Source organism: Macrotis lagotis, chromosome 1 (genome assembly GCF_037893015.1).
Source record: "Macrotis lagotis isolate mMagLag1 chromosome 1, bilby.v1.9.chrom.fasta, whole genome shotgun sequence".
NCBI classification, from domain to species: domain Eukaryota; kingdom Metazoa; phylum Chordata; class Mammalia; order Peramelemorphia; family Peramelidae; genus Macrotis; species Macrotis lagotis.
In genome coordinates, this window is record NC_133658.1 from 403,307,167 (window position 1) to 403,327,086 (window position 19,920).

General features: G+C 37.3%; 1 protein-coding gene across 4 annotated transcripts in view; it reads left to right on the plus strand.

Moving 5' to 3' along the window:
- Window positions 1–19,920, plus strand: part of PPP2R2B (protein phosphatase 2 regulatory subunit Bbeta) — a 460,330-nt gene that overhangs the window by 318,723 nt on the left and 121,687 nt on the right. For all 4 annotated transcript variants that reach the window (XM_074212673.1, XM_074212674.1, XM_074212671.1 and 1 more), the window contains 2 exons: window positions 15,165–15,262; window positions 18,241–18,406. In XM_074212673.1, the coding sequence (XP_074068774.1) occupies window positions 15,165–15,262; window positions 18,241–18,406 (264 nt within the window). The remainder of the gene's footprint in view (window positions 1–15,164; window positions 15,263–18,240; window positions 18,407–19,920) is intronic.

Genomic DNA, 19,920 nt, shown 5'->3' on the forward strand with positions numbered 1-19,920 from the left:
AAGTATGTATAGTGATAAGAGAGTCATTTGAGCTGGGTGAGAGTGGGGGCAGGGGAACTTAGGGAAATCAACCTGCCCTTGTAGACATGATCTGGATTTATTGTCAAATGAAAGTTTTCAGTTACTAAGAATCCCCTGCCTGGGAAGCAAATTTGTAGAAACAGGCCTAGAAGATGAACAGAAAATGAAAGATCTCTCAACTTTTAATTCCAGAATATTAAAGAAAATGATATTTTTTATCTTAGTGACCACGGGGGTTTCAAAAGTATACCTTATTGTCAAAGGTTCACTTCCTTTTAAGGCAAACTCATATTGCCAGCTGATTGAGAGATTCTGTGAAATCATAACAAAGGGAAAGCATACCATCAAGAGAAATTGCCTATTCACTCCCCCTTTTTCCCCCATGTGAAAGAATTGCATCTTATTGAGCAAAAAACAGTTCCACTCTCTGCCCTATTTAGAGATTGAGCTGTAATCCCCCCCACCCAACTTTCTTGGCATTCCATCCTTGTTTTTCATCTTTGGTTTGAAGCTTTCATGTCCCTGGAGATCTTGTATGTGACACCAGACAGTAGAATTTATTTATCAGTAAGTCAAGGGATTCATGTTCTTATAAAAGCAAGTGATCCAGCCAGTGGTATGGATTATAAACTAGTGTGTGAATCTTTTCCATATTGTCCCACAATTTCCCCACAAGGGGTTCACCCTTGCTAGGAATCATTTTCTAGGTCTCTTAATACTCAATGGATATCATCAGTGTAGCAGTCAGGAGGGAAGTCATCTTCATCATGGCTACATGAGTGAACCATCTTCTATTCTGCTCTATTCTATTCTGAGTCAGTACCTTTTGTGCAGCTTATCACAGGCAATTTATCATTGATAAAATGTTGAAGCATATTCTTACCCATCATGTGTATATAACCCTTGCTTTTATATGATCCACAATTTTGATACTTCAGAGTGTGATATTCCATGATTCACAACCAAATAATATCATCAGAAGTAGAACTTTCAAATAACCATTTAAGGAGAGAAAAATATATGGATGCAATGCTGTGTATTAGTTTTGAAAGAAAAGATCTGGGTTTATAAGTCACCTCATGACTGTCCCCTGAGGTAAAGAGGGTTTGTGATAAATATTTGGTAAATAATGGACCCCCCCACAAATTACACAGGTACTTACTACCTGAGTGACCCTGAGAAAGTAAACTACTTTTCATGCCTCAGTTTTCTCATTTATAAAATGTGAAGATTAAACTTGATGATCGCCTTCATTCCTTCTAGCTCTGTCTGTATTCCTATCATCTAACAATAAATCTGACAGATATCCAATAAAGGCTAAATGATAGTGACCCTGAGTATCTATGCATGTGCTTTTCAGTTCTTCAAAGGATCTGTGGTGGTACTTTCAAACAGCACACAGATCTCAAGTCCTCCACAGCTTCAAAGATGGTCTTCATGAATTGCTTTGACCAAAATCTATATCACATCACAGGCCTACTTTGTGATGACAAGGCTTTCTTGTCTGGTCCACAGATAATAGACTTCAAAGGCTTTGTAGTTAGAAAGCCAGAACTTTCACCACACTGGCATAGCCAAAGAGAACCCAAAGTTCAAGGAGTGACACAGGGAATAAGGTGAGATAAAAAGGAAGAAGAGTAGAAAGGTAAGAGAAAAAAGATTAGGGAGGGCTTTGAATATCAAAATTTTGCATTTGAATCTGGAGTTGATACAGAGCCATCAGAATTTATTAAAAGGGACCAAATGGGGTTAGACTTTAGAAAGATCACTTTGACAGTTGAATGGAGGATGGACTAGAGTGGGGAAAGACTTGAGGCAGGCTGACCCATCAACAGACTTTTGCATTAATTCTGGGGTTAATTAATGAGGGGTTGTAACAGGTTGTGGCAGTGTCAGAGGAGAGAAGGGGGTGTGTATTTGAGAGATGTTGCAGAGATGAAAGTGCTAGAACTTAGCAACAGTTTGGTTATGAGAGGTGAGAGAAAGCAAGGGACCCAGGATGACTCCTAGGTTGCGAGTAGGAGGGAGGAAGCTGGTGTTGCCCTATCTAGCACTAGAGATGAGATGGAAGAGAATTTTGGGCATATTAAATTTAAAATGTCTATTGGACATACATTTCAAGATACCCAAAATATAGTTGGTGAAGAGGGATTGGAGGTCAATAGAGAAATTGAAACCAGATAAGTAGATCAATGGAGATGGTAATTAAATTCATAAGAGTTGAAAAGACCACCAAGTAAAGTAATAATGAGGGAGAAAAGAAGAGGATCCAGGGCTGAGCCCTGAGGAACACCTACAATTAGAGGGCATGATCAGGAGGAGGATCCAGTAAATGAGATAGAGGAGTGTTCAGATACGTAGGAAGAAAACCAGGAATGGTGTCCTGACAACCTTAGGGAAAAGAGAGTTTCAAAGAAAAGAGCTAATCCACAGTGTTAAAGACTGCAGAGAATGAACATTGAGGAAAGATCACTGAATTTGGCAAGCAAGAAATCATTAGTAACTTTGGAGAAAGCAGTTTCAATAAAATGATAAGGTCAGAAATCATTGTAATCTCTGTTCTCACTTTAAAAAAAAGTGCATCCTCTGCATTTAGTTCAGTATTTGGCCCACAGTAATTACTTAATAACTATATTTTCATTAATTTATTTATTATAAAAACCAAGACACTCAGAAGTTAAATGATTTTCCATGGGTCACACAAGAGAGTCAGTAACAGAGATGAGATTTGGGTTCAGGTCACCTAATTCCAAATCAAGTGTTCTTTCCATTAGATCTTACTCTTAGTAAGAAACCTTTTCCCCAGAAGAATGCCATTCCTGTGACTAACGTTCCTAAAACCAGAAGGAAGCTCAGAGGCCAATGAGTCCAGCTCCCTAACTTGAGAAAATTCAAGTCTGTGGAGGTTATTTGGCTTGCCCAAGATAGCACAGGTACTTGAATCCAGGCTCCTTCATCTTCCTTCTTCAGTCCACCTTCAACTATTACTTCAAATAATTCTGAATTTCCTGCATGCCACCTCCCTCCCTTCAAGAGATTTTATAGTGATTCATGAGAACTACTCTTTTCTCCCTGGGGTAGCCAGATGACAGAATGGATAGAGCATTGCTCTGGGAGTCAGGAGGATGTGAGTTTGAATCTAACCTCAGACACTTGACATGTACTAGCTCTGTGACCTTGGACAGGTCACTTAACCCTGATTACCCCACATTCAGGGTTATCTGCAGTCATTCTGATCCATAGCTGGCCACTGGACCCATATGGTTCTGGAGGAGGAAGTGAGGTTGTTGACTTAGCACAGCAACCCCCCCCCCCACTTAATTTTTTTATAGTTATAAAATGCCTTTAATTTTTTTGGGGGGAGGTTGCAAGGCAAATGGGGTTAAGTGGCTTGCCCAAGGCCACACAGCTAGGTAATTATTAAGTGTCTGAGACCGGATTTGAACCCAGGTACTCCTGACTCCAGGGCCAGTGCTTTATCCACTGTGCCACCTAGCCACCCCAAATGCCTTTAATTTTAAAGATTTCTTTATCAACTTTTTCATTCCACCCATACAAGGTTCCCGTGTAGTAGATTAGGCAGGCACTAAAACCTCCATCCTGTCTAGAGGAAAAGAGGCAAAGCTTCAATGCAACCTACAAATATATATATATATATATATATATATATATATGTATATATATATATATATATATATATATATATAAAATCAATCCCCTAACAGGTTCAAGACACCTTATTAAGCAATGAGGAGACAAGAATGACGAAAACATGGAAGTTATAGTCGTCTAGGTAGGAATAAGGTAAATAGCATTTTTTAAGGTACCCCAATAAATAAAAGGAAAAGAATGGTATCAGAAAGGGGTTATGGCAGTTCACAGGAGGAAAATATAAAAAAACACTAAAGGAAGGTAAGAGCAAATGGTCAAAAAACTACAAGGAGTTCTCTGAAATTTGGTGGGCAAAGAGAAACAAATTGAAGAGCTAGATGTAATTACATAATTAGGTTTTTGTGTTAAAAGTACTTTTTTGATTGAGTTGGGGTTAATATCTAGGTAAAACCAACTAAGCAGTTAATATCTTCTTACAGTAAGGGGGGAAAACAGATAAATTCAGTCTGGCTGAGGATTCCCTTTTCAAAATGGGAGTAATAAAACCAATACTTATCCTCAGCCCCTCACAAATTTAATTCATGTGCTTGTCATGGTATCACCTCCCTGATGTTGTGATCTTCTTTGAGAATGAAGGACAAACACCAATATTTTCTCCCTACTCTGACTTAGATAATCCCACCTTCTTTGAACATTCCAAATGTGAATATAGGCCTGCCCTCTACATCTAGAATATATTTAGTATTGCTATGCATATGATATTAACATCTCTGTATTTGTTTAATGTCTATTATCTATATATTTCTTCTATGTTATTTTGGTGTAGCCATAATAGACTATCAGTCCTGAGATGATAGAGGATTTCCCATATAATTCACAGTTGCTGTGATTAGACCCTGCTAAAATAAGTATATTATAGATGCCTTAAATAAGTACATTTTAATTATAGCTTTTGGGCATTAGGGGCTCCCACTTTTGAGCTTCTCAGATGTGTCCCCTTTATGTGTATCTAGAGTTGGTCCAGCTTTGGTAACATTCATGGATACTAAGAGCTTGTCACAGAATAGGGTTGAATTCCAATGAGAGATTTAAGATTTTATATGGTCCTCTCAGTTATTCCTTCCCTCTTTGGGAAAGTTGATAACAGATGGTTGGTACCTTTATAGCAGATTCTATTATAAACCAGAAGGCTTTTGGAAGGATAAAAATGCTACTACGGAACTTTGTAGGCAAGTCTGGACTGATATAAATTTCCCACTGGAATTGGTTTCCTTGGAAAATATATAATTTTTTAGGTTCTAGTTTTTTGGGACAAGGTCTACCCCATCCCATCTGCAGTTAAATTAACTCTCTAGCTCCATTTGTAGCAGTAAAGGGGCAGCTAGGTGGCACAGTGGATAGAGCACTGGACCTGGAGTCAGGAGTACCTGAGTTTGAATTCGACCTCAGACACTTAATAATCACTTAGCTCTGTGGCCTTGGGCAAGCCACTTAACCCCATGGCCTTGCCAAAAAAAATTGATTTCCATTTGTAGCAGTAAAGTATTACAAAGGAATACAGTGGTGAGCATGTTCTGATGTCATCCCAAACCTAGTTAGTACTGGAGAATTCAGTCAGTATTGGGAAACTATGTGAATATTAATGGAAGCGGCATGGAGTTCATTACTCACCCGCCTTGTGCCATCTGGATTGTCACAGCTCAGCAAGCATAGTGGACTTCCTGCACATTAGCAAAAAGAGATTGAGTCCCGAAGAGTGAATGACTCTGTCCCTTTGAAGTCATAAAACAATGGACACCATGAATAAATTTTAGCTGGCTAGATGCCCTGGCATTCTAACCTGGCAGACAATTTTCAGATTTGAACAGTTAAAGGGTAAGATGCCATTCTACGGCAAGAAGCAAAAAAAAAAAAATACCACAAACTATTGAAAAGCAAAAAACCCCAAAAAACTGAGCAGGTGGGTAGGGTAATCTGTTACTAAATATGATGGAGTTAAGAATAAAATGGGTGTCTAGTATTGGAGGGTTTAGAAATAAGAATTAAAATATTTGCAGTCTTGGCACAGTGGTATTGACAAGGCTCAGGTTTGCTTGGCTGAAGGCAGTGATTAAGAAATCAGTTTTAGGTTACAAGATAGTAAGTACCCTGAAGGCAGAACCTTTGTATCCATATTTCTATCTTCCCAGTACTTAGCATTGTAATAAACACTTCATAGAATTCTGAGACACTTTATTTTGTTCAGTTGCTTCAGTCTTGTCCTGCTCTTCATTACCCCATTTATGGTTTCTTGGTAGAGATACTGGAGTGGTTGCCTTTTCCTTCTCCAATTCATTTGACAGAGGCAAATGGTTAAGTCACTAGCCCAGGTCACATAGCTAGTAAGTGTCTGAGGTTGAAATTTGAACTCAGGTCTTCCTGACTCCAGGTCCAGGGTGCTTTATCCACTGTACCACTTAGCTGCCTTTGACCATCTGATGTACTGAATCCTCATCAACAGCTATGTATTAGACATTTATTAAATGAATGGGCTATAGGAATGTCAGAATTACTTGTCCAAAACAGAATTATTTTTCTTCTATAACCTATCCCTCTCTCCAACCTTTCTTTCTGTGAAGACACCATAATCCTTTGCTTAGGTTGACTCAAGTTTGCAAGCTCAGAATTGTCCCCAATTTTGCATTCATTCTCACCCCACATATCAATCAGATGCCAAGTTTCTACCTCCACATTTAAACAACATTCTCAAACCTCCACATTTTCTCTCTACTTGCAGCATATTCACTCAGGTTTAAGCCTTAATTATGTTTCACCCCAACCTGTTTAGTAATATCATAAATGATCTCCCTACCTCCATTCACTTCTCCCAATCCAATCCATATTCCAGTTAGCTGCCAAAATCTTATCCCTAAACACATTTTTGACCTTGTCATACTTCCCCTGCTCAATAAATTCCAGGGGTTTACCATTGCCTTTAGGATCAAATACAAAATCCGTAAAATCTGGCTCAAATCTATCATTCCAGAAGCATATAATCACTTCTTTTCACACATCCAGTAGTCCAGCAAAAATGGTCTTTTTGCCTTTCCCAATCACCTAGCTGCCAATGCTTCTTTCCCTGTCCAAGGCTTGACCCCAATTATCCTCTATGTGTGTATGTGTTCTGAATTAGAGCTCAATGAATCTTTGACTTATTACAAGAACATACAATTTATAGACTGAAGGGTCAGTGTCAGTGGATTTTGGTTCATTTAAAGGGAAAAATAATGTTTGGGAGGCTTGAATTATCTCTTCTAATTTTGTCAGTTAGGAAGGGATGTAATAATAAAGCCACTCTCTAGTCCTAATCATTTACAGAAAAGATAAGAATTCTTGGCTCCTACTTAGAGAAGCATATGTTTTCAAACTAAAGTTTTACCAGAGAGTAAGCTGGGTGATAGGCAGGGATTCAACAGCCAGAAAGCAAGGTGTTATATCATTCAGGAGGTGACCTTTTTTGTCAGTTTTTTTAACAGTGTTTTGACCAGGAAGTTAGCTGTCTGGTGATGAATAATTTATGTGGGTATCCCAACTTCTTTTTTTTTAAGCTTATTAATAGATGTCTTTTGTTTTCACATCATGGTGGTTTCTTGACAAAAACAATATAACAAAAGTAACATACTGCTCATATCTTATGTCATCTGAAACATTCCTCATCAGTAGTCCCCTTTCTCTACTGAAAAGAGGGAAGTGTTGCTTCACCTCTTCTGAGTGCTATACAGAAAGCGTCAGTGACATAGTTTCTGAGTAATTAATCATTTTATTAATCATTGTTAGCAAACAAATTAATAAAAGGGGTCAGTGCCATTCTTGAATGCCAAAGACTCATTCAATACTTATATGCATTGGAAGAGTAGGTGATCCTGAGAATGGCAATAAACCTCCTTTACCTAACAAGTAAAGAGAGAATGAATATTTCAGTGCTAGGTTCTCGGAGATGTAACTGGTTATGCCACTCATGGACCAAGAAAGACTATCTCATGTCAAATCACTCCCAGTCCCAGGCATTGTATCCTGCTTGAATGGAACTCCATGGGTCAGAATTCATTTTAGATTAAATTTTTTGAAAGGTTCTTTAGATGGGTAAAGTAATAATTCCAAGATTTCATCTCAATCATTTTACCTATGTCCTTTAGAGAACTAAGTTTTGACCTAAATCTCCAAATGAGGAAAGGAGAAAATCCTGAATATTCTCAATATTTGATTATTTAATAATCATTTCTCTCATGAAAGAAGATTGAATCTTACAATTACTCAGAGTCTGACATTATTTCAGTGTTCTTTTCATGTATGATATTATAATAATTATGTTTGTTAATTCTCCTTTCCATTAGTTAATGCAATTTTCCTCAAGTATCCCTGGATTCTTCATATTTGTCATGTCTTGTGATAGGGATAAGCTCTCAACCTCTTGATTTTTAGGGGCAGATATAAAGAGTTCCCAGATAAGAAAACCTCGTCACCCAATGCAGATTATTGACTTCTATGCAATTTATAGTATTAGAGAGCATCCCAAAGTAACTTGCCCAGGATCATACAGTTTCTTTCAAAGGCAGGAGGACTCAAATCTAATTTTTCCTAGTTTCTAGATGACTCACATCAACTTCATCAGAGATTGCTAACTCCTAACTGCTCCAGCAAAACTCCTGAGTGAGGAGGGAACCAGATTAAAATGCAATTAGAAATTTTTTTAAAAATAAATAAAACTACCATTTCTATTTTAATTTGACATTTCTCTTCTCACTATACTATCTCTCCTCATTTCTTAATACACAATGCTATTATTAAAATCATATGCCAGGGCAGCTAGGTGGCGTAGTGGATAAAGCACCAGCCTTGGAGTCAGGAGTACCTGGGTTCAAATCTGGTCTCAGACACTTAATAATTACCTAGCTGTGTGGCTTGGGCAAGCCACTTAACCCCATTTGCCTTGCAAAAACCTAAAAAAAATCATATGTTTTGTTTCTAGGAATTTTGCTTTTTTTTTTTTTAGAAAAGTACTGTTTTGAATAGTCTTTTATTTATGGGTCCTTTTTTCCCCTTTTGACTTTGACCTCCTTGGGGTATATGCCCAGTAGTGGAATCTCTGGGTCAAACTATATGAACAGTTTAGTGACTCTTTTTCATAATTCCAAATTATTTTCTTAAATAGTTGGACCAGTTCACAACTCTTCCATCAGTATGTGTCTAGCCTTCCCATCTCCCTGTTAGCATTGACTATTTCTATCTTTTTTCCATCTTAGCCAATTTACTTGATATGAGGATAGAGTGGTTTTAATTTATATTTTGCATATTAATAATTAGAAATAATCTCTCACATGATTGCTAATAGTTTGTAATCTTTTGAAAATTGTTTATATATAAGTAATGACTCATTTTCATCTTTTTTAATTTACTATATATCTTAAATGAGAGACTTTTAGCAGAATCATTAGTTTCCAAATCTTTTTCCTTCATTGACTGCATTCTTCCTTATCCTAGACATGTTTATTTCATTCATATAAAAGCTTTTTAATTTTTCAGAGTAAAAATCATCTATTTTTTCCACTTGTGAGCTTTGTTTGGTTAATAATTCTCCCCCTACTCCTAGCTGTGACCTTTTTCCATTGCTCCAGCAATTTATTACTTACATGCAGTGATTTAGAGAAACTTAAATCTGCATAGGGAGAGAGGTAACTCAGGCATTCTCAAAATATGAAAGGATTGGATAATGTAGTTAAATAAAGTATGAATTAGACATGTGTTTGAAGCTAAGCTTAGTAAGACAAAGACAAAGAACAAAAATAAATGCTTCCCTGCTCCTCAAAGAATTTACATTCTTTTGGAAGGAAAAATATGAGTATATATAACATTTATGTAGGTAAATAAATATAACTCTTTGGGCTATATTTCTGACTTTCTCTACCATGTTCTGAAGCTCAAGCTAACCTTGACACTCACACACTGAATGTACCCTCCACGCTATGATCTTTCCATTTGATTGGACAACTCCTCCTAGTGTCTTCATTTGAGGAGGGCACCAACACCTGCCTTGATTCCTTTTTTTTTTTTCAGTCAGTTCTAGATTTTATTCTGTGCTTCTTCTAAAATGCCATAACCTGTATCTGGGCACTGGTATCCCCTCCTCTCTTTTCAGCTTCCTGTCTTCCTTTTAAAAGTCATCTTCTTCCATTAAAATGTAAGCTATTCGAAGCCAGGGATTTTTTTTTAATGTTTTCGCAAGGCAAATGGGGTTAAGTGGCTTGCCCAAAGCCACACAGCTAGGTAATTATTAAGTGTCTGAGGTCAGATTTGAACCCAGGTACTCCCGACTCCAGGGCCGGTGCTTTATCCACAGCGTCACCTAGCTGCCCCAGGGATTGTTTTTCTACTCCTATATTTGTACTCCCATAGACAGTGCTTGGCAAGAGTAAACAAATAATAAATGATAGGTGATGAAGTGATTGGCTAGACAAGGCAAAAACCACTGCAGTGTCTCTGCCAAGAAAACTCCAAATAGGGTCACGAAGACTTGAACTCTGATGAAAAAAATGACTGAACAACAAAAAAAAATTATATAGTTATTTTATAGGACCCTAAAGATGGTAATTTTAAAATATTAAGGAGAAAATGCTAAGAGTGTATAGAAAAGTTCCACATCCCAAGAAAAAATTAAAATAGCATCCTTCTCCAAAAGAGACAGCTTTAGTTCTTTTTTTTTAAAACAAGGCAAATGGGGTTAAATGGCTTGCCCAAGGCCACACGGCTAGGTAAGTATTAAGTGTCTGAGGTCGGATTTGAACTCAGGTACTCCTGACTCCAAGGCCGGTGCTCTATCCACTGTGCCACCTAGCCACCCAGCTTTAGTCCTTTTAGAGAACCTTTGTGTAGCAATAATTTCAAGGAGGAGGATATGGAAATGGAAAAATAATCCAGTTGTGATCTGACAAGGAATCATGTCACCTCCTTTCTTTGTGTGCAATAATTCTATGTGCCTACCTATTCTGGATAGATGAGGTACTGTCAAGCAAGTGAAGTAGAGTAAAGTGATAGAAGACTGGAGAAATTGCAGCAGATGATGGAGAACCTTGAAAGTCAGTTGAAGGAGGTGGGAATTTTATCCCTTGCAAAGTGCCCTGAGGACAGATAATCTTTTGGGAAAGCATTTGCTCCGTTTTTTTTTTTTTTTTTTTTTTTTTGCTTTGTGTACCCTAAGATAAGTCCTGTTCTAGGACAAACCAGTTTTTTTGCGAGGGGCTGAACCTAACCATTGTTTGACCAGGTGCAAGCCTTGGAAAAAGCTACTTGACTCCTTCCTTTCTGGCTCAGCCTTCTCAGAAGGGAACACCCATCTCTGGAGATCTAAATTTACCTAGTTGCGGCCCACACAGACCCAGTGCTATATCATTAACTTTGCTGCTGAATAAAGACAGAATTCTGAAACTGTTATTAACTGGATGCTTTAGCATAAAGGCTTGTGTGTGATCTCACAAACTCTCCCCAAAACCTCCCTCACATTTTCTCTCACAGATTTCTTGTCCATCTTTCTGGGGGCGTTGAGGTTTCAGGTGGTTTGAAAACTGTGATATAGTCTGTTGTCCTTGTTTAGAAGTTGAAAAAGGAAAAGAAAAGGTTACATCTATCTTTGGTTCCTCTACTGCAAGAAAATTTCATGCAAGCAATGTATTGTTTTAGAGCTACCAAGTCCTAAAATCCCTCTGAACTGTGCCGGAGAGAAGTAAATGTTAGCTGTGTTGATGGCTCTATTGGAATACTTCCAGTGTCTTTCTTCCAAGGATCTCTGAACGTACACACCGCAAATATTAAAACTCATTTTCCCTCCATTCTGAAAGAGAGGGAGCATAAAGATAAGTAAATTGGAATGGGAGAAACTTGTTTAGCTTACCTGTGTGACTATAAGCAAGTCACTGCCTTGCTCTTGGTCTCAGGTTCTTCATTCAATTCAATAAATATTCACTAAGTACCTACTATGTGTAAGTCTGTCTAGACAGTGGAGATACAAAGAACTATCCCTGCCTTCAGAGTGCTTACTATCTAATGATGAAGAATTATTTAAAAACAATAGACGTTGGGGCAGCTAGGTGGTGCAGTGGATAGAGCACCGGCCCTGGAGTCAGGAGTACCTGGGTTCAAATCCAGTCTCAGACATTTAATAATTACCTAGCTGTGTGGCCTTGGGCAAGCCACTTAACCCCGTTTGCCTTGCAAAAACCTACAAAACAAAAACAAACAAAAAAAAAAACAACAGACATGTCTGTGTGTGTATAAACTTTAAAATTTACAAAGTATTTCATAAAAATTCTCTCATTTGAAAATTTAGGATTCAGAGCACCTATGAATATACAGTTAGTTAAGTGTGACAGGCTTAAATGAAAACTTAATTCTAGCATGAGCTATACCCCCCACACACGCACACACATCCAGACTGACTTTGTTTAAAAGGGTGAAATAGGACTAGATGATCTTTACAACTTCTTCTAAATCTGGAGTTGAATGACCCTACTTTTCAATTATTATATGTGGACTGAGTCTCTATGATTTGGGGGGGGACAACTGATGACTCCCCTTTTATTACCCACTCCCTTCCAACTTTAAAATTCAGAGGTGAACACTGTTCTAATGGATAAAATGGATCATCACTCATGAATCAATTGATACTTTTAAGACAAAGTTTTGATTTCATACAGGAAGCATCGAAAGCATGTTAGAGTAAAAGAGTAGTTAGTATAGAAAGAGCAGTCTGAAGTCTTCCCTCTCTCTCAGAGATAGGAATAACTAAAAGTAATATTGCCAACCATTTTTCTTTTCCATTTTATTGTTGTTCAGTTGTTTTTTTCAGTCATGACTGACTCTTTGTGACCACATTTGGGGATTTCTTGGCAAGATTTTTGGAGCATTTGCTATTTACTTCTCCAGCTCATTTTATAGATGAGGAAACTTAGTCAAATATGGTTAAATGACTTGTTCAGGGTCACACAGCTTAGTAAGTGTCTGAGGTGGATTTGAACTCAGGTCTTCCTAATTTGAGTCCTGGTTCTCTATTCACTACACCACCTGTCTCTTAGAAACCTTAGAGCTCTTCAAATTTCAGTTCAAGTTTTATATGCAACCTTTTCTGATGCTCCCAGCAAAAGAACCTTATTTTTAGTTTGCCCAAATGTACATACTATTGTTCTTATGTATACATTTTTTTGTGGAGGGTTTCTTCCAATAGAATTTTCAAGGGCAGGAACTATTTGACCTCTGTTTTTATATATCTAATATCTAGCATTGTATAAGGTTTGATCATCTTGTGAAAAGGAGAATTTTATAGCTATTATTATAATGTTATATTATAATAATATTAATAAGCTTTATAAAACAATAATAGCTGATGTTTATATAACACTTTTATGTATCAGGAATTGTGCTAAATGCTTTATAATTAATTTCATTTGTTTCTCACAACAAACTTGCAAGGTAGAAGCTATTGTTATCACCATTTTACAGATAAGGAAATTGAGGCAAACAAGAGTTAAGTAATTTGTCCATGGTCACACAGTTACTAAGTGTCTGAGTTTGGATTTGAACTCACATCTTTCTGTGTCCTGTACTACTTAGTTACCACTGCTAAGCTTTGCATATTTGATTGAATATTTGATGATTTAAATATGGACAAATCATTCCCCCTTCTCTAAATGCAAAAACTTTTTACAGGCATGGTTAAGTATTTGAAGAAAAAATGGAATTTGTAACCTGAATTATTCAATAAAGGTGACCAAGTGTATTGAGTAACATGGTTCTACACATTGCTATAGGCCCTGGAGATAAAAAAAAAAAAAGACAGAAAATAAAGCAGTCCCTACCTTCAAGGAGCTTACATTCTACTTAACATTGTTCAATTGTCTCCCTTTCCCACTTTATATTTCTGTTACAGACATAGCCATCAGTAGTACTGTCCTGTTGAGGGCTGGGCTCCCATCTTCCCAGTATGATTTTTTTTTAATTCATTGGAACTCTCAATAGCAATTGTTGAAGCCTGAAAGGGAAATAAAGGCTGAGGAATTAAATTCTAACATTCTTTCTAAAAATAGCCCTAATAAATCCAATCAAAGATAATTTACCTGTCCTTTTTCCTCCAGGAGTAACTAGACCTTGACTAAAGACCCTGCAACCTGGTATTCCTCATGGAATTATCTATGATCTAAGTTCTTGGTGTCTGGGTGGTTTCTTAGTTTAGCAATAACATGAGTACAAATTGCCCCCATTCCCTTCTTACCACCTGACCCTGTTTTCATGCAGTCTTCCCTCCTGGAAATTAGATTAGGCTGTGCCATTCTAGAGAAGGAAAATGGAGTGACTAGGGAAAGAATCAGCAGGGAATAAGAGGGACTGGGCCAGTCTGTCTGCTGCTGTCTAATTCTGATAAAAATGAATTTGCCCCTGTCTTTCTTTCCCTTTTCTTTCTTTTTCTTCCTTTCTTCTTCTTCTTCTTCTCTCTGTCTCTCTCCCTTAGTAACTCACACACCCATCTCCATTGATGAAGAACTTGGAAGATTTGAGTTAACTTGAGCCAGGTCACCCGTCCTTATGTAACTGTGTCCCCTGAATGGAGGAGTGGGAAGTGGTGAATGGGACTCAACATTGGCACAAATTTAATCTAAATGCCTAATAATCTTAGTCCATAGCAGTTCAGAACTCCCCATCTCAAGTGATCCTCCCCCTCCCTGTCAGGCACATGCTTCACCATGTCCAGCTGCTCCTCTCCCACCTGACATGATTTCCTCCCTCTTATTTACTTGAATTACAGAACCTGTAAGATAAAAATATTCATGCCACTTGTCCACTCTCAGGCACATAATTCAAAACTACAAATGAAGGCAGTCATTGTAGAAGGGTTTGGAAGTCAGAGAAGTCTAAGTTCAAATTCTGACTGCTACTTAATTAGATGTGGGATCATGGGCAAGTTATTTAACTAACTTTTTGAGTTTTAATTTCTTTATCTGCAAAGATGAAAAGGTTAGACTTGATAATTTCTGAGATCTCTTGTAGCCCGCTTTATGATGCTTTGCATCCTTGAACTAGGGTTTGCTTTTTTGTTTCCCTTGAAAGTTTTCTAGTGAAAGAGGAGAAAATGTGAAGGGCTGTGTCAAGTGAAAGATCTGTGAATTCTATTGCTCTCACTGGCCGCCAAGTATTTGAAGAGAAAATTGCTATTTCTTTGAACCATAAAGAAATTCATTTTTCTTGTGCATATCAACAGGGAATGAAAATGCTTTCACTTTTGTTCCCTTCAAATCCCCCCAGAAATTGCTAGGCTGGGCTGGCTAGCATCTAAATTTACATTCCCAAGTACCATTAACTTTGGCATTTAAAAGACTTATATGAGAATCTTGTAAATTCCACTGGAGAGACAGTCTCATTCCTTAAATGCATTGAAAAGTATTGCTATTATCTACCCATGGAAAGAAAGTCTGCAGTTACTTAAATTGCCTTTGTCTTCTTCTTTTCAGCTGACATTATCTCTACGGTAGAATTCAACCACACAGGAGAATTACTAGCGACAGGGGACAAGGGGGGTCGGGTTGTAATATTTCAACGAGAGCAGGAGGTAAGTGGGAGTGAATGCAAAATGTCTGTTGTTTTTTTCCCCCTTTCCTTTTTAAAGGAAGCTTCCTGCTGTTCTTTAATCCTGACGTGTCACTCTCAAACCTAGCTCTTTCCTAGCAAACTAAAAACTACCCCCAAAGTCATTAGCATCAACAATTCTACATCCCTCTTATAAAAATCACCTGGGGGAAAAATGCATTTTCAGTGTGCCACCTTATCTTTCCTGGGCTGTGTTGCAAGTTCCAAGAAGACTGCAAAATTCTTGGTTCGTTCTGAATTACCTTTGTTCCCTGAGCTACCAAAATTCCATCTCATTGATTTCAGATGTTGCTGGTATACAAAAACATGGTGGTATTTGCCCACAGATGTAGGGAGGGTGGGTAAGGTCAAGAGAGAAGAAAGTAATTGTGGCCAGTTCTTCTAAGAAAGTACACTCAGGGAGGAGAGGAATTGTCCAAAGTGACATGTGGGAAAATTTTGTGATAGGAAGGTCTCTCTGTAGGCAACAATCTAGCTTCCAGATGAAAGCCTGCACTTCTTCACTATGCTGTAGCAGACTGTGATTCTAATTCAAAAGAATCAGCTATAAAATCAATCAATAAAATAACCCTTTTACTTCCCATGACTTGAGTTGAACCCATTATGGCTTCTGTTGCTCATATGAAATGATTTGTTTGCCTTCTGCCTCTGTTAATAGACCTTGATGCAAGAGAGATCTTTTACCTAGAGTTGTACTGTGCAAGAGCCCTAGTTGGTCAGAATGAGTGGTTGATGGTGAGGCTTTCTAGAAGCCAGACTTTACCCTCTGTGGCTTTCCCATATGTCTTTGCTTGCCTCATTTGATCATGCCAGAAATCTGCCAGCCCCTTTGGAATCCTAGAAATGAGGGTAATGTAGATAGAGAATATTTTGCAGAAGGTTTTCTTACCAATTTAAAAGCTGCTCTGAGCTAAAAAGCCATTAAGGTTGCAACTACTGTTGAAAAAGGAAAGCCTCATTTAGAGGTGATATATTTGGTAATTGTGCATTATTTGCAATTAATTTTTATAAGACTTTCAAAAACCCTAGGGGATTTTATACAGATTCAAGTATTCAAGCACCCAGCATATTCTATTGGCCCAAGAAGCACTAAAATGTGGTTGGCAAGTGAAAATTAATAGCCCTTTGTGACCTGGAATTTTTCCTACATTTCCAAAGCTGTCTGGTGCTAATTGGTCTGGCACATACTACATACACACACACACACACACACACACACTTGACAGTCTGATTTGAAATCAGCAATCTTAGAAATTTATTTTTAAGGTAGACTGGCTCCTCTTGTGAGGCAGCCAGGGTAGTGGCCAGAATCTCTACATTTAAAACATCCATAAACCTATTTTAAAATCTTCATTTGCAAAATTATTTTAAAAAATGGTTCACAGTGATACTAAAGAAGAGTGTAGGTGCTGCTTAACATAAATTACCCAAGCTGCACAGGGCCAGTAATAATACTTTTTATCACATTTTCTCTTAGCTATTTTTACCTATTTTAACTTATTTAAATTTGAAGAGTCAGACTTATTAGAAAAATAAAAGGGAAGGGTGGGGTTTTTTTAAGGCATGGTATTTTTGTTCCACAAAATTTCAATGTAGATAAATAACATGCAATTAATTAGTTTAGTTTTGTAAAGAACCCTAAAGATAAAAGGAGCTATATAAGCATCAAGCAGGAGAAACGTTTCCATGGATAATTATGTAGGGTCAGATTTTCATCCTAATTTAATAACTAATTCTCAAGGAGAAATTCATTCTCCCACAGAATTAGCTTAAAGGAACCTTTCCACCTTCCCTCTTTCCCTCCCCTACCCAACTATGCATTTCTCAGTATCAGCAGAGGAAAACAGTTTAATAGCCATGGACAAACGACTGGTCTGCCCTTTTCTCTAGCTTTCCAAAATCACTGGCAGATTCCTGGCACTATAATTGGGGAAAGCAAGGACATATGGGAGAGTCACAGAGAGTGCAGATTGGTTCTCTGGAAGCTTCAATACCAGTCATTCACCCTAACCAACTGGAGCCCAATTGGTTTAGATTTCAGTTAAGATATCCATAGGCTTTAGAGTTGAAATGAACCAACTTATCCAGACCAATTCAATGTCTTTTTTTTTTTAAGGAGGGAGAAACTGAAGCTCAGAAAGTTTAAATAACTTGCCCAAGGCCATACAGTGCAGAAAATTAAATAACAGAGCCAGGATTTAAACCTCTATCCTCTTATTCCAAATTCAATAGTCTTTCCATTTATATCCTTTCAGACACAGATACATAGAAACTAATAGAAACTAATGTTTTATTCAGGAAGTTGTTTTTCAAGACTAATGCTTGCACAACTTTTTGAATTTTTGAACCCACATTTTCAAAAACTAAATTAAAAAAGTGTAGTTGGCAACTGAGCCTCATTGTTTTAGTTGCTTTCTCCAAGCATGTACATGGCAAACCCATCCCTTCCTGCCCATCTTGTGAGACTCTGACCCTACAAGGAAGTCCATCCTTTGGGATATAGAAGAAAAGGAGGGTCCTGGCAGCACTTAGTATGGTGCCTGGTATACAGAAAGTACTTAATGTTTATTGACTGATTGACTTGGTAAAGAAAAGGGTATATTAGATAATTTTAAAAATATATAATCCCAAGATTCTTAACCTAAGGTCTTTATTCACTGCTTTCCTTAATTTCCCCCTCCCCTTATTTCCCTCTCCTATTCCTTCACTCATTATTAATTTGGCACCTACTGTATACTCTGAATTAGCATCAGGTGCCAAGGGAGAAGCAAAAGAAATCTTTTCTTCATACATTTGAATGTGAATAGTTTTGTGTACAGCCCTGGGGACCTTGTCCTTCCTTGTTGTATATGTTAGAGGAGAAAATCATTATAAATGTGCTGTTGTTTCACTTTTTAAAAAAATCTCTTTTGTGTTTTCTTCCCCCCCCCCCCCCAACAGAGTAAAAATCAGCTTCATCGAAGGGGTGAATACAATGTTTACAGCACATTCCAGAGCCATGAGCCCGAATTCGATTACCTGAAGAGTTTAGAGATCGAAGAAAAAATTAACAAGATCAGATGGCTTCCACAGCAGAATGCAGCCTACTTTCTCCTTTCCACTAATGGTATGCAGTCGTCATATCTAATACAGATGTTAACACTTTAAGGTTAAAAAAGTTCTCCCCTCCCCCCAACACCCTTGTGAAGTAGGGTAGTCTAAGCATAACACTATTTATTTTGAAAATGAGGAAACTGAGTCTCTAAAATGTTAAATGGATCCTATCATTGTACAGCTGGTCTATATTAAGGTTGGGATTTACAGGTTTCTCATCTCTAAGACCACACTGCATAAAGCCTCAGAGACTCAGATTATTTGATTAATATTAGATGTATTTCCCCAATAATTCAAACTAAGTTATATGGACTTTGGAGTTGTGTCTAAATTAATTACTTATATTGATCAGCTCATTCAAGGAATAATATCCAGATTTCCTCTCTCATGTTGTGTAGACAAAGATTTTTTGAATGGTACTCTTATCGGCTCCAGAAAAACTAGACATTCCTATGATAGTTGAACACACCATACCCAGTGTTTTAATAGGCAAATGTTACTTTTGGGATGCAGAGGTCATTTTCATATTGTCTTTGCCATTTTCTTGAAGAACCTCACTAGAGACAGTGAGCTAAAATTTTTCATCTTCACATTTATATCACTGGTTCAAAGAGAGAATGCGTGGAAACCTGTGCATTGTAGAATTGAGGCAAATTAATGAGGCATGCTTATTGAGTACATGCCCCTCATAGGATGAGGTATACCAAACTGTTAGACCCTGTAGGAAATCTACTCTCCAAGAGATGTAGAGGCAGCATACACATGCATGAGATACTTAGAGAACAAAATGATATGTAATAGAAAACCAGTTGTATAGCACAATTGTGTAGCTAGAAATAAGACAGCACATAAAATTAAAGTTTCCCGAAGAAAACAAATTAAGCCTATAATTGTCAGTTGCATTTGAGTTAGATCTATTTTTAATGTGTCAATGAATTTTTTGTATTTGTTTAATTCCCATTTTATACTTTCTAGTCTCAATCCTTAAGAACAGTCAAGTGCCATATGAATTTAAAAAAAACTCACCAATAAGAAACTGGAGCACTGAGCTCCTAGGGAAGTAAATCTAGAACCCCCAAATAAGTTCAACAACTCCTTGAGAAGACAGAACATACATATGTATGTGTTGTATATATCTGATCATATAACATATATACATGCACATATACAAATTTATGTATTTTGAGTAGGTATATTCTGTACATATATGTTTATACATTACACATTTGATAGGCACAAGCAGGCTGCAACATATTTTGATGAAATTGGAAATTATGTTACAATGTAGGAAATGTATTATGGAGAAAAGAAATAAACAAGGCTTTGGAGGAAAGTGAGGGTCAGGTCTGTACTCTTGAAATGTAAAATAGACTTAGAGGAAAGTTTATTTATAGGCTAATTCATGAGAGAACATGAATTAAAATATTTTTAATACATGCAAAAATAGTTTTCAACATTCATCTTTTGTAAACTTTTTAGTGTCACATTTTTCTACCATCCTTCCTTCCCTTTTCCCTTCCTTTGGCA